The 13,920-nt window shown below is 43.2% G+C and overlaps 1 protein-coding gene across 1 annotated transcript in view; it reads right to left on the reverse strand.

The window, feature by feature from the left end:
* The window catches only part of LOC120059558 (S-adenosylhomocysteine hydrolase-like protein 1), a 31,306-nt gene that overhangs the window by 6,225 nt on the left and 11,161 nt on the right, over window positions 1-13,920 (reverse strand). The window contains exons 3-11 of the mRNA XM_039008690.1: window positions 9,765-9,908; window positions 7,327-7,427; window positions 3,189-3,291; window positions 2,951-3,045; window positions 913-1,019; window positions 650-766; window positions 461-524; window positions 241-329; window positions 86-156 (exon numbers count right to left, since the gene is read on the reverse strand). Coding sequence (XP_038864618.1) covers window positions 86-156; window positions 241-329; window positions 461-524; window positions 650-766; window positions 913-1,019; window positions 2,951-3,045; window positions 3,189-3,291; window positions 7,327-7,427; window positions 9,765-9,908 — 891 coding nt within the window. The remainder of the gene's footprint in view (window positions 1-85; window positions 157-240; window positions 330-460; window positions 525-649; window positions 767-912; window positions 1,020-2,950; window positions 3,046-3,188; window positions 3,292-7,326; window positions 7,428-9,764; window positions 9,909-13,920) is intronic.

Raw genomic sequence — 13,920 nt, forward strand, 5'->3', positions numbered from 1 at the left:
GGCTGGGAGGTCTGCTTGTATAATTATCAGAGTGGAATAAAGGAACCGAGTCTGGATGAGGCGTGCTCTGATTGATCTAGTTTACCTGTGCAGGTTATCACCAGGTCCATCTGACGAATGACTTCATTCAGCTTCACCACCCTGAACCCATCCATGCTGTAGCAAAAAGCGAAACAAAAATAACTAAACACATCTCTCTTTTAAAAGACACATTACTGAGGGCAAGTTCCAGCCACTCACCAGCCCTGCAGGGCACAGATGGGGTCTATCTCTGTGATGCAGACGATGGCTCCCAGGGCCTTCAGAGCATAACAGCAACCCTTCCCCACCTACAGGACAGAGGACAGCCCAGTACAGCACTCTCAAATCTATGTTCAAATGCCATTACATCCACTTTTGAAAACTAAGGTGTCAGCGAACGGTCATCAGAATAAAGAATCTAGAATCAGAAGGACTCTACCTCTCCATAACCACACACCACCACCTGTTTACCCCCAAACATCACATCAGTGGTCCGCTTCAAACTACAGCAAGCAGAGAAAGTAACAATTACAAATCAGACATGATCCATTTATAAATTACAAACAAAACCATCACACACTTTTTGTGAGAAAAAAATGTGATATTAGTGTTTTAAAAAAGGTCCCACCCGTCCAGGATGGACTCTCTGCAGCAGTAGAGGTTGTCAAACTTCTGCTTGGTAACAGAGTCGTTCACATTCATGGCCGGGACACACAGCTTGCCTGCCTTAGACAGCTGGTACAACCTGAGAAGTAAAGGATGTAAATAAATGAAGAAGACTGTCCTTTAGTTGAACCACAGACTAACAGGGGATCAACTGGACCAATCACACAGACGTCTCTCCTTGCTGTGGATGTATGTGACCAATGTTTTAGGAAAGCTCTTTCTCACCTGTGGACTCCAGTGACACTCTCCTCCACAATGCCCTGAGCCTTCTTAAACACGCTGGGGTACTTCTTATAAACCCAGTGGGTCAGATCCCCTCCGTCATCCAAGATCTACAGTAACACAAACACAGGAAGAGCAATGGTAGCAGAGCAGACGGGGGACTCAAACAATAGAGACATCTGTAGCATTAAGTCTGCATACTAAATAGAGACATCTGCTGCATTAAGTCTGCATACTAAATAGAGATATCTGCTGCATTAAGTCTGCATACTAAATAGAGACATCTGCTGCATTAAGTCTGCATACTAAATAGAGACATCTGCTGCATTAAGTCTGCATACTAAATAGAGATATCTGCTGCATTAAGTCTGCATACTAAACAGAGATATCTGCAGCATTAAGTCTGCATACTAAATAGAGACATCTGCTGCATTAAGTCTGCATACTAAATAGAGACATCTGCTGCATTAAGTCTGCATACTAAATAGAGATATCTGCTGCATTAAGTCTGCATACTAAACAGAGATATCTGCAGCATTAAGTCTGCATACTAAATAGAGACATCTGCTGCATTAAGTCTGCATACTAAATAGAGATATCTGCAGCATTAAGTCTGCATACTAAATAGAGACATCTGCTGCATTAAGTCTGCATACTAAATAGAGATATCTGCTGCATTAAGTCTGCATACTAAATAGAGACATCTGCTGCATTAAGTCTGCATACTAAATAGAGATATCTGCAGCATTAAGTCTGCATACTAAATAGAGACATCTGCTGCATTAAGTCTGCATACTAAATAGAGATATCTGCAGCATTAAGTCTGCATACTAAATAGAGACATCTGCTGCATTAAGTCTGCATACTAAATAGAGATATCTGCTGCATTAAGTCTGCATACTAAATAGAGATATCTGCAGCATTAAGTCTGCATACTAAATAGAGATATCTGCTGCATTAAGTCTGCATACTAAATAGAGACATCTGCTGCATTAAGTCTGCATACTAAATAGAGATATCTGCAGCATTAAGTCTGCATACTAAATAGAGATATCTGCTGCATTAAGTCTGCATACTAAATATAGATATCTGCTGCATTAAGTCTGCATACTAAATAGAGACATCTGCTGCATTAAGTCTGCATACTAAATAGAGATATCTGCAGCATTAAGTCTGCATACTAAATAGAGACATCTGCTGCATTAAGTCTGCATACTAAATAGAGATATCTGCTGCATTAAGTCTGCATACTAAATAGAGATATCTGCAGCATTAAGTCTGCATACTAAATAGAGATATCTGCTGCATTAAGTCTGCATACTAAATAGAGACATCTGCTGCATTAAGTCTGCATACTAAATAGAGATATCTGCAGCATTAAGTCTGCATACTAAATAGAGATATCTGCTGCATTAAGTCTGCATACTAAATATAGATATCTGCTGCATTAAGTCTGCATACTAAATAGAGACATCTGCTGCATTAAGTCTGCATACTAAATAGAGATGTCTGTATACTAAATAGAGACATCTGCAGCATTAAGTCTGCATACTAAATAGAGACATCTGCTGCATTAAGTCTGCATACTAAATAGAGACATCTGCTGCATTAAGTCTGCATACTAAATAGAGACATCTGCTGCATTAAGTCTGCATACTAAATAGAGATATCTGCTGCATTAAGTCTGCATACTAAATAGAGATATCTGCTGCATTAAGTCTGCATACTAAATAGAGATATCTGCTGCATTAAGTCTGCATACTAAATAGAGATATCTGCTGCATTAAGTCTGCATACTAAATAGAGATATCTGCTGCATTAAGTCTGCATACTAAATAGAGATATCTGCTGCATTAAGTCTGCATACTAAATAAGGTGCGGAAGATAAGTGACGGATGGAAACAGAAGCCTCCACAAATACAGTAAAGCAATTTCAATCATTTCAAATCAATCAAAATAAGCCTCCACAATGTGTGAGAGTCTCATCACTACACGACAGATGTCAAGTACATTATTAAGGGATGGTTTAGTCATTAGATACCATGTTGGCCTGCCAGCCTTCCATGTTGACACAGCGGTCGATGCACCACCAAAAGTCATCCTCTGACTCGCCCTTCCACGCAAACACAGGCACACCTGTAGGGGAGAGGAGAGAGAGGGGGAGGCTAGCACTTATTATGTCTGGGAGGGATAGAAGGAGAGAGAGAGAGTAGGAGAGAGAGAGAGAAGGGGAGAGACAGACTGAAAGAAAGAGAGAGGACAGTATGATAAGTTCTCACCAGTCTCTGCCAGGGCAGCAGCCACCTCGTTCTGAGTAGAGTAGATGTTACAGGCTGTCCAACGACACTGAGCTCCAAGAGCTACCAGGGTCTCGATCAGAACCTGAGGGGGGGAAATACACAAACACACTACATTTGAGTATTTATTAGGATCCCTGCCAAGGCAGCAGCTACTCTTCCTGGGGTTTACTATGGATCCCCATTAGTTCCTGCCAAGGCAGCAGCTACTCTTCCTGGGGTTTATTAAGGATCCCCATTAGTTCCTGCCAAGGCAGCAGCTACTCTTCCTGAGGTTTACTATGGATCCCCATTAGTCCCTGCCAAGGCAGCAGCTACTCTTCCTGGGGTTTATTATGGATCCCCATTAGTCCCTGCCAAGGCAGCAGCTACTCTTCCTGGGGTTTATTAAGGATCCCCATTAGTTCCTGCCAAGGCAGCAGCTACTCTTCCTGGGGTTTATTATGGATCCCCATTAGTCCCTGCCAAGGCAGCAGCTACTCTTCCTGGGGTTTACTATGGATCCCCATTAGTTCCTGCCAAGGCAGCAGCTACTCTTCCTGGGGTTTATTAAGGATCCCCATTAGTTCCTGCCAAGGCAGCAGCTACTCTTCCTGAGGTTTACTATGGATCCCCATTAGTCCCTGCCAAGGCAGCAGCTACTCTTCCTGGGGTTTATTATGGATCCCCATTAGTCCCTGCCAAGGCAGCAGCTACTCTTCCTGGGGTTTATTATGGATCCCCATTAGTTCCTGCCAAGGCAGCAGCTACTCTTCCTGGGGTTTATTATGGATCCCCATTACTTCCTGCCAAGGCAGCAGCTACTCTTCCTGGGGTTTATTATAGATCCCCATTAGTTCCTGCCAAGGCAGCAGCTACTCTTCCTGGGGTTTATTATGGATCCCCATTAGTTCCTGTCAAGGCAGCAGCTACTCTTCCTGGGGTTTACTATGGATCCCCATTAGTTTCTGCCAAGGCAGCAGCTACTCTTCCTGGGGTTTATTATGGATCCCCATTAGTTCCTGCCAAGGCAGCAGCTACTCTTCCTGGGGTTTATTATGGATCCCCATTAGTCCCTGCCAAGGCAGCAGCTACTCTTCCTGGGGTTTACTATGGATCCCCATTAGTTCCTGCCAAGGCAGCAGCTACTCTTCCTGGGGTTTATTAAGGATCCCCATTAGTCCCTGCCAAGGCAGCAGCTACTCTTCCTGGGGTTTATTAAGGATCCTCATTAGTCCCTGCCAAGGCAGCAGCTACTCTTCCTGGGGTTTATTATGGATCCCCATTAGTTCCTGTCAAGGCAGCAGCTACTCTTCCTGGGGTTTATTATGGATCCCCATTAGTTCCTGCCAAGGCAGCAGCTACTCTTCCTGGGGTTTATTATGGATCCCCATTAGTTCCTGCCAAGGCAGCAGCTACTCTTCCTGGGTTTATTAAGGATCCCCATTAGTCCCTGCCAAGGCAGCAGCTACTCTTCCTGGGGTTTATTATGGATCCCCATTAGTTCCTGCCAAGGCAGCAGCTACTCTTCCTGGGGTTTATTATGGACCCCCATTAGTTCCTGCCAAGGCAGCAGCTACTCTTCCTGGGGTTTATTAAGGATCCCCATTAGTTCCTGCCAAGGCAGCAGCCACTCTTCCTGGGGTTTATTAAGGATCCCCATTAGGTCCTGCAAAGGCAGCAGCCACTCTTCCTGGGGTTTATTATGGATCCCCATTAGTCCCTGCCAAGGCAGCAGCTACTCTTCCTGGGGTTTATTAAGGAACCCCATTAGTTCCTGCCAAGGCAGCAGCTACTCTTCCTGGGGTTTATTAAGGATCCCCATTAGTTCCTGCAAAGGCAGCAGCTACTCTTCCTGGGGTTTATTATGGATTCCCATTAGTTCCTGCCAAGGCAGCAGCTACTCTTCCTGGGGTTTATTATGGATCCCCATTAGTTCCTGCCAAGGCAGCAGCTACTCTTCCTGGGGTTTATTATGGATCCTCATTAGTTCCTGCCAAGGCAGCAGCTACTCTTCCTGGGGTTTATTAAGGAACCCCATTAGTTCCTGCCAAGGCAGCAGCTACTCTTCCTGGGGTTTATTATGGATCCCCATTAGTCCCTGCCAAGGCAGCAGCTACTCTTCCTGGGGTTTATTATGGATCCTCATTAGTTCCTGCCAAGGCAGCAGCTACTCTTCCTGGGGTTTATTAAGGAACCCCATTAGTTCCTGCCAAGGCAGCAGCTACTCTTCCTGGGGTTTATTATGGATCCCCATTAGTCCCTGCCAAGGCAGCAGCTACTCTTCCTGGGGTTTATTAAGGATCCCCATTAGTTCCTGCCAAGGCAGCAGCTACTCTTCCTGGGGTTTATTAAGGATCCCCATTAGTTCCTGCCAAGGCAGCAGCTACTCTTCCTGGGGTTTATTATGGATCCCCATTAGTTCCTGCCAAGGCAGCAGCTACTCTTCCTGGGGTTTATTAAGGATCCCCATTAGTTCCTGCCAAGGCAGCAGCTACTCTTCCTGGGGTTTATTAAGGATCCCCATTAGTTCCTGCCAAGGCAGCAGCTACTCTTCCTGGGGTCCAAACAGGACAACAAAACAACAACAGCCTACATCATAAATAAAATATTACATCACATTATTACCATTATTACAAAATAAGCACATACACTAACACACATAAAATACATTCATGTCAAGTAAATCTAAACAAGACCCAACAATCATGCTGCTATTTCAGGAGTCAAGTGCCAAATGTTTTGTTCATGAAAACTGGATGTCTGATCAAGTAGACTAGACTGCCAGGAAAGCCAAAGACAGTATAAGGTAAGATGTTGTACGGTAGAGGGGTATTCTCTAAATCTAAGATGTTGAACGGTAGAGAGGTATTCTCTAAATCTAAGATGTTGTACGGTAGAGAGGTATTCTCTAAATCTAAGATGTTGTACGGTAGAGAGGTATTCTCTAAATCTAAGATGTTGTACGGTAGAGAGGTATTCTCTAAATCTAAGATGTTGTACGGTAGAGAGGTATTCTCTAAATCTAAGATGTTGTACGGTAGAGGGGTATTCTCTAAATCTAAGATGTTGTACGGTAGAGGGGTATTCTCTAAATCTAAGATGTTGTACGGTAGAGAGGTATTCTCTAAATCTAAGATGTTGTACGGTAGAGAGGTATTCTCTAAATCTAAGATGTTGTACGGTAGAGAGGTATTCTCTAAATCTAAGATGTTGTACGGTAGAGGGGTATTCTCTAAATCTAAGATGTTGTACGGTAGAGAGGTATTCTCTAAATCTAAGATGTTGTACGGTAGAGAGGTATTCTCTAAATCTAAGATGTTGTACGGTAGAGAGGTATTCTCTAAATCTAAGATGTTGTACGGTAGAGGGGTATTCTCTAAATCTAAGATGTTGTACGGTAGAGAGGTATTCTCTAAATCTAAGATGTTGTACGGTAGAGAGGTATTCTCTAAATCTAAGATGTTGTACGGTAGAGAGGTATTCTCTAAATCTAAGATGTTGTACGGTAGAGAGGTATTCTCTAAATCTAAGATGTTGTACGGTAGAGAGGTATTCTCTAAATCTAAGATGTTGTACGGTAGAGAGGTATTCTCTAAATCTAAGATGTTGTACGGTAGAGAGGTATTCTCTAAATCTAAGATGTTGTACGGTGGAGGGGTATTCTTTAAATCTAAGATGAAGTATGGTGTTGTATGGTTGTATAGTGTTGCTAACTATTTTTCAGTGAGATCCACTATTGGTTCCTTGATTTGACGCTAGAAGTCACTAGACGTTTTGCCGTTGCCGTGACGACGTCACATCACCAATTTGCCTTGCTGCGGCATAGCCGCGGTTCCCAACGTAGTGTGTGTGTCCCCCCCCCCGCTTCTCTGCCTGTATGTGCACCGTTCCTGTGACTTCTGTTGAACAGACAGCTTCTCCCACTCTTCTGTGGGGTATAATTCAGTTAGAAAAGTCGCTAAATGCCATCAAAACCACTGAAACTCTTGGTGACAAAACTCCCCAAAGGCAGCCTGAAAAGTAGCTGAATTTGTCGCTAGCTTCTTTTACCCAATTAAAGTCGCTGGAGGGGGTCTGAAAACTTGCTAAAGTTGCCAAATTGGCAACACTGGGTGAAGGAGAGAGCAAGTTGACGTACTGCAGTCTGAGCTGTTATGTGGGTGCAGCCCACTATCTTCGCCCCAGCTAGAGGCTTCTCCCCCTGGGCTCTCTTCCTCAGCGAGATCAGGGCTGACATATCTGTAGGGGGAGAGGAGGAGGGGGGAGAGGAGGAGGGCGGAGAGGAGGAGGGGGGAGAGGAGGAGGGCGGAGAGGAGGAGGGCGGAGAGGAGGAGGGCGGAGAGGAGGGCGGAGAGGAGGAGGGCGGAGAGGAGGAGGGGGGAGAGGAGGAGGGCGGAGAGGAGGAGGGGGAGAGGAAGAGGGCGGAGAGGAGGAGGGCGGAGAGGAGGGGGAGAGGAGGAGGGCGGAGAGGAGGAGGGCGGAGAGGAGGAGGGCGGAGAGGAGGAGGGCGGAGAGGAGGAGGGCGGAGAGGAGGAGGGCGGAGAGGAGGAGGGGGAGAGGAAGAGGGCGGAGATGAGGGGGGAGAGGAGGAGGGCGGAGAGGAGGAGGGCGGAGAGGAGGAGGGCGGAGAGGAGGAGGGCGGAGAGGAGGAGGGGGAGAGGAGGAGGGCGGAGAGGAGGAGGGGGAGAGGAGGAGGGGGGAGAGGAGGAGAGCGGAGAGGAGGAGAGCGGAGAGGAGGAGGCGGAGAGGAGGAGGGCGGAGAGGAGGAGGGCGGAGGGGAGGAGGGGGGAGAGGAGGAGGGTGGAGAGGAGGAAGGTGGAGAGGAGGAGGGGTGGAGAGGAGGAGGGGGGAGAGGAGGAGGGGGAGAGGAGGAGGGGGAGAGGAGGAGGGGGGAGAGGAGGAGAGCGGAGAGGAGGAGAGCGGAGAGGAGGAGGGAGGAGAGGAGGAGGGGAGAGAGGAGGAGGGGGGAGAGGAGGAGGGAGAGGAGGAGGGAGACGGAGAGGAGGAGGAGGGGGAGAGGAGGAGGGGGGAGAGGAGGAGGGGGAGAGGAGGAGGGTGGAGAGGAGGAGGGGGGAGAGGAGGAGGGAGGAGAGGAGGAGGGTGGAGAGGAGGAAGGTGGAGAGGAGGAGGGTGGAGAGGAGGAAGGTGGAGAGGAGGAGGGAGGAGAGGAGGAGGGGGAGAGGAGGAGAGATAAAAAAGGGGAGAGAGAGAGAGGGGGGGTGAGATAGTGTGAGTCAGAATGAAAGGATTTGGGAGAGTACACCAGTGAATGAGAGACGCAGGAATGCGAAGATAGATGTAGCATTATATTGAAAAACAAAGGCCAGTGAGGACAGTAAAACCCACAAGATCACCTCCATATTGCCTCCAAAATCTCCATATTGCCTCCAAAATCTCCATATTGCCTGCAGGTTGAAAGTTACTCAAGTAAAAGTGAAAGTCACCCATTCAAATAATACTTGAGTAAAAAAGTCTAAAAGTATTTGGTTCTAAATATACTTAATTTTTTTATTTTTATGTATGGATAGCCACGGGTACACTCCAACAATCAGACATAATTTAAAAACGATGCATTTGTGTTTAGTGAGTCCGCCAGATCAGAGGCAGTAGGGATGACCACGTGTTCTCTTGATACGTGCTTAAATTGGACCATTTTCCTGTCCTGCTAAGCATTCAACATGTACCGAATACTTTTGGGTATCAGGGAAAATGTACGGAGCAAAAAGTACATTATTTTCTTTAGGATTGTATTGAAGTAAAAGTTGTCAAAAAAATAAATAGTAAAGTACAGATACCCCAAAAAACTACTTAAGTAGTACTTTAAAGTATTTTTACTTAAGTACTTTACACCACTGCAGGTTAATTAGAGCAGTGCTGACAGGAACAGCTGTTGAGACCTAGGCAACGGCTCTAGGGTTAGTTAGAGCAGCGCTGACAGGAACAGCTGTTGAGACCTAGGCACTTCGCCTAGATCTGCACAACCATAGAGAGAGAAAGAGAGGCAGAGAGAGGCAGAGAGAGGACAGAGAAAGACAGACAGACAGACAGACAGACAGAGATACAGACAGACACAGAGAGAGAGAGACATAGAGAGAGAGAGAGAGAGAGAGAGAGAGAGACAGAGACAGAGACAGAGAGAGAGAGAGAGAGAGAGAGAGAGAGAGAGAGAGAGAGAGAGAGAGAGAGAGAGAGAGAGGTTCAGACCTGCTCCTGTTTCCCTGGACACCACTGTCTGTCTGACACAGCTCCAGTGAGGTCATCACCTGCTTCATGACTTCAATATCAGTCATTAAAACTCAGCACAGCAGAATGGATGCCATGTGATATGAGTCTGAGCTCTTCACTATGACCGCTACCTTATAATTACTGATCCAGAATCAGTCCTTGACGAGGCGCCAAACACTCTCTGTACCCTCTATCCCACTGATCCTTGGTCAGCACTTTACCCTTTTCACAATACTGAGCCCAGCAGAGCCCAGCCAATGCAAGCTGTACTGGGCTGGCCTGGTTGCACATCTGTCATAGCTGCTATCAGAACGATGCCGGAAAGTGAATGCAAGACCGGTGATTCCGCACCTTGCTCTGCGATCTCGATCTCCCGTCTGCCGAACTCTGCCTGTTTGACGTTCTTAACGCAGAAGTCGCTGCTGCCCTTGGAGTTGGCCTGGGCCTTGTCCCGAGGAGAGGTCTCGTCATCTGAGCTGTCTGAGTAGGACGCAGCTGGACATGGCGTTGAGGGGATAAAGAGTCACAGACACATAATGAAGCCTCTGTTCGTTAATGTCACACCTACAGTGTGACCTCTATGGTCAGAGATAAGATACAAGATACAATGAGACAATCATTAAATATTAACTGAGTTGAATAGATCTTCCTCAATGGTATACCAGTCTATAGAGGACAGTTCAATAGATCATCCTCAATGATATACCAGTCTATAGAAGACAGTTGAATAGATCTTCCTCAATGGTATACCAGTCTATAGAAGACAGTTCAATCTTCCTCAATAGTATACCAGTCTATAGATCTTCCTCAATGGTATACCAGTCTATAGAAGACAGTTGAATAGATCTTCCTCAATGGTATACCAGTCTATAGAAGACAGTTCAATCTTCCTCAATGGTATACCAGTCTATAGAAGACAGTTCAATCTTCCTCAATGGTATACCAGTCTATAGAAGACAGTTCAATCTTCCTCAATGGTAAACCAGTCTATAGAAGACAGTTCAATCTTCCTCAATGGTATACCAGTCTATAGAAGACAGTTCAATCTTCCTCAATGGTATACCAGTCTATAGAAGACAGTTCAATAGATCTTCCTCAATGGTAAACCAGTCTATAGAGGACAGTTCAATCTTCCTCAATGGTATACCAGTCTATAGAAGACAGTTCAATCTTCCTCAATGGTATACCAGTCTATAGAAGACAGTTCAATCTTCCTCAATGGTATACCAGTCTATAGAGGACAGTGTAGCTTGACATGGTCGTCAGTGGAAGGACTTTGGCCAACTTGGTAATCACCAGCACCTAGTGCAGTAGTCGTGTGTGTGTGTGTGTGTGTGTGTGTGTGTGTGTGTGTGTGTGTGTGTGTGTGTGTGTGTGTGTGTTAGGCTTCGGCGATATCCCGTTTATACCACATACCGGGGTATTTCGGGTATGATTTTCAAATACGGTGCTACGCCACTACTTATAACTATCAGTTAAGTGTAAACTGTAAGAAATCTAAGATGTGTCAAATGGTATCCAGCTCTGGGCTCCAGACATGCATTTGGTTTGCTAACTTGCTTAGCTAAGTGGCTAGATGTCAAGACACAGCAGATACATACCCTCCTGGATCAAGATCTCTGTTGCCTAAATTGTTTTTGTGCGTATTTTTAAATACACATTTGGTAATACTGTATACACCGGTATGGTACAGAAACGGTATGACGGTACGAACACCTGGATACCAGCTCTAGTGTGTGGTACAGAAACGGTATGAACACCTGGATACCAACTCTAGTGTGTGGTACAGAAACGGTATGACGGTATGAACACCTGGATACCAGCTCTAGTGTGTGGTACAGAAACGGTATGAACACCTGGATACCAGCTCTAGTGTGTGGTACAGAAACGGTATGAACACCTGGATACCAGCTCTAGTGTGTGGTACAGAAACGGTATGAACACCTGGATACCAACTCTAGTGTGTGGTACAGAAACGGTATGAACACCTGGATACCAACTCTAGTGTGTGGTACAGAAACGGTATGAACACCTGGATACCAACTCTAGTGTGTGGTACAGAAACGGTATGACGGTATGAACACCTGGATACCAGCTCTAGTGTGTGGTACAGAAACGGTATGAACACCTGGATACCAACTCTAGTGTGTGGTACAGAAACGGTATGAACACCTGGATACCAAAGTGTGTGGATGCATATACTACATACTGATCTATATACTTACATACTGATCTATAGTAGTGGATGATATACTACATACTGATCTATAGTAGTGGATGATATTACTACATACGATCTATAGTAGTAGATGATACTAATACTGATCTATAGTAGTGATGATATACTACATACTGATCTATAGTAGTGATGATATACTACATACTGATCTTATAGTAGTGGATGATATACTACATACTGATCTATAGTAGTGGATTTTATATACTACATACTGATCTATAGTAGTGGATGATATACTACATACTGATTATATATAAATACTGATCTATAGTAGGGATGATATACTACATACTGATCTATAGTAGTGGATGATATACTACATACTGATCTATAGTAGTGGTGATATAATACATTACTGATCTATAGTAGTGGATGATATACTACATACTGATCTATATACTACATACTGATCTATAGTAGTGGATGTATTCTACTACTGATCTATATACTACATACGATCTATAGTAGTGGATGATATACTACATACTGATCTATAGTAGTGGATTGATATACTACATACTGATCTATTACTACATACAGATCTATAGTAGTGGATGATATACTACATATGATATATAGTAGTGGATGATATACTACATACTGATCTATATACTACATACTGATCTATAGTAGTGGATGATATACACATACTGATCTATATACTACACACATGATCTATAGTAGTGGATGATATACTACATACTGATATAATAGTAGTGGATGATATATACATACTGATATAATATACAATACGGATCTATAGTAGATGGTATGATATACTACATACTGATCTTAGTAGTGGATGATATACTACATATGATCTAGTATACTACATACGATCTATGTAGTGGATGATATATACATACTGATCTATAGTAGTGGATGATATACTACATACTGATCTTAGTAGTGGATGATATACTACATACTGATCTATTAATAGTGGATGATTATACTACATACTGATCTATAGTAGTGGATGATATACTACATACTGATTATATTAACTACATACTGATCTATAGTAGTGGATGATATACTACATATTATCTGTATATACATACTGATCTATAGTAGTGGATGATATACTATATACTGATCTATAGTAGTGGATGTATATACACTACATACTGATCTATATACTACATACTGATCTATAGTAGTGGATGATATACTACTACTAACTGAATTCTATAGTAGTGGATGATATACTCAAATCACTGATAGTATGATATACTACATCTACTGTATACTGATATACTACATACTGATCTATAGTAGTGGATGATATACTACATATGATCTATATATACATACTGATCTATAGTAGTGGATGATATACTACATACTGATCTATAGTAGTGGATGATATACTACATACTGATATCTATAGTAGTGGATGATATACTACATACTGATATATATAGTGGATGATATACTACATACTGATCTATAGTAGTGGGATGATATACTACATACTGATCTATATACTACATACTTGATCTATAGTAGTGGATGATATACTAATACAGATTCTATATACTACATGATCTATAGTAGTGGATGATATACTACATATGATCTATAGTAGTGGATGATATACTACATACTGATCGATATACTACATACGATCTATAGTAGTGGATGATATACTACATACTGATATATAGTAGTGGATGATATACTACATACTGATCATAGTAGTGGATGATATACTACATACTGATCTCATAGTAGTGGATGATATACTACATACTGATCTATATTACTACATACTGATCTATAGTAGTGGATGATATACTACATACTGATCTATAGTAGTGGATGATATACTACATACTGATCTATATACTACATACTGATCTATAGTAGTGGATGATATACTACATACTGATCTATAGTAGTGGATGATATACACATACTGATCTGTAGTAGTGTGATGATATACTACATACTGATCTATATACTACATACTGATCTATAGTCAGTGGATGTATATACTACATACTTGATACTATAGTAGTGGATGGTATACTACATACTGATCTGTATACTGATACATAATACTGATCTATGTAGTGGATGTATACTACTATACTATATCTATCTAGTAGTGGATGATATACTACATACTGATCTGTATACTAATTACCGTATCTATAGTAGTGGATATGATATACAAGATACTGATCTATCGATTGGATGGATATACACATACTGATCCTATACAACATACTGATCCTATAGTAGTGGATGATATACATATAC

Source organism: Salvelinus namaycush, chromosome 14, assembly GCF_016432855.1.
Source record: "Salvelinus namaycush isolate Seneca chromosome 14, SaNama_1.0, whole genome shotgun sequence".
Lineage (NCBI taxonomy): Eukaryota > Metazoa > Chordata > Actinopteri > Salmoniformes > Salmonidae > Salvelinus > Salvelinus namaycush.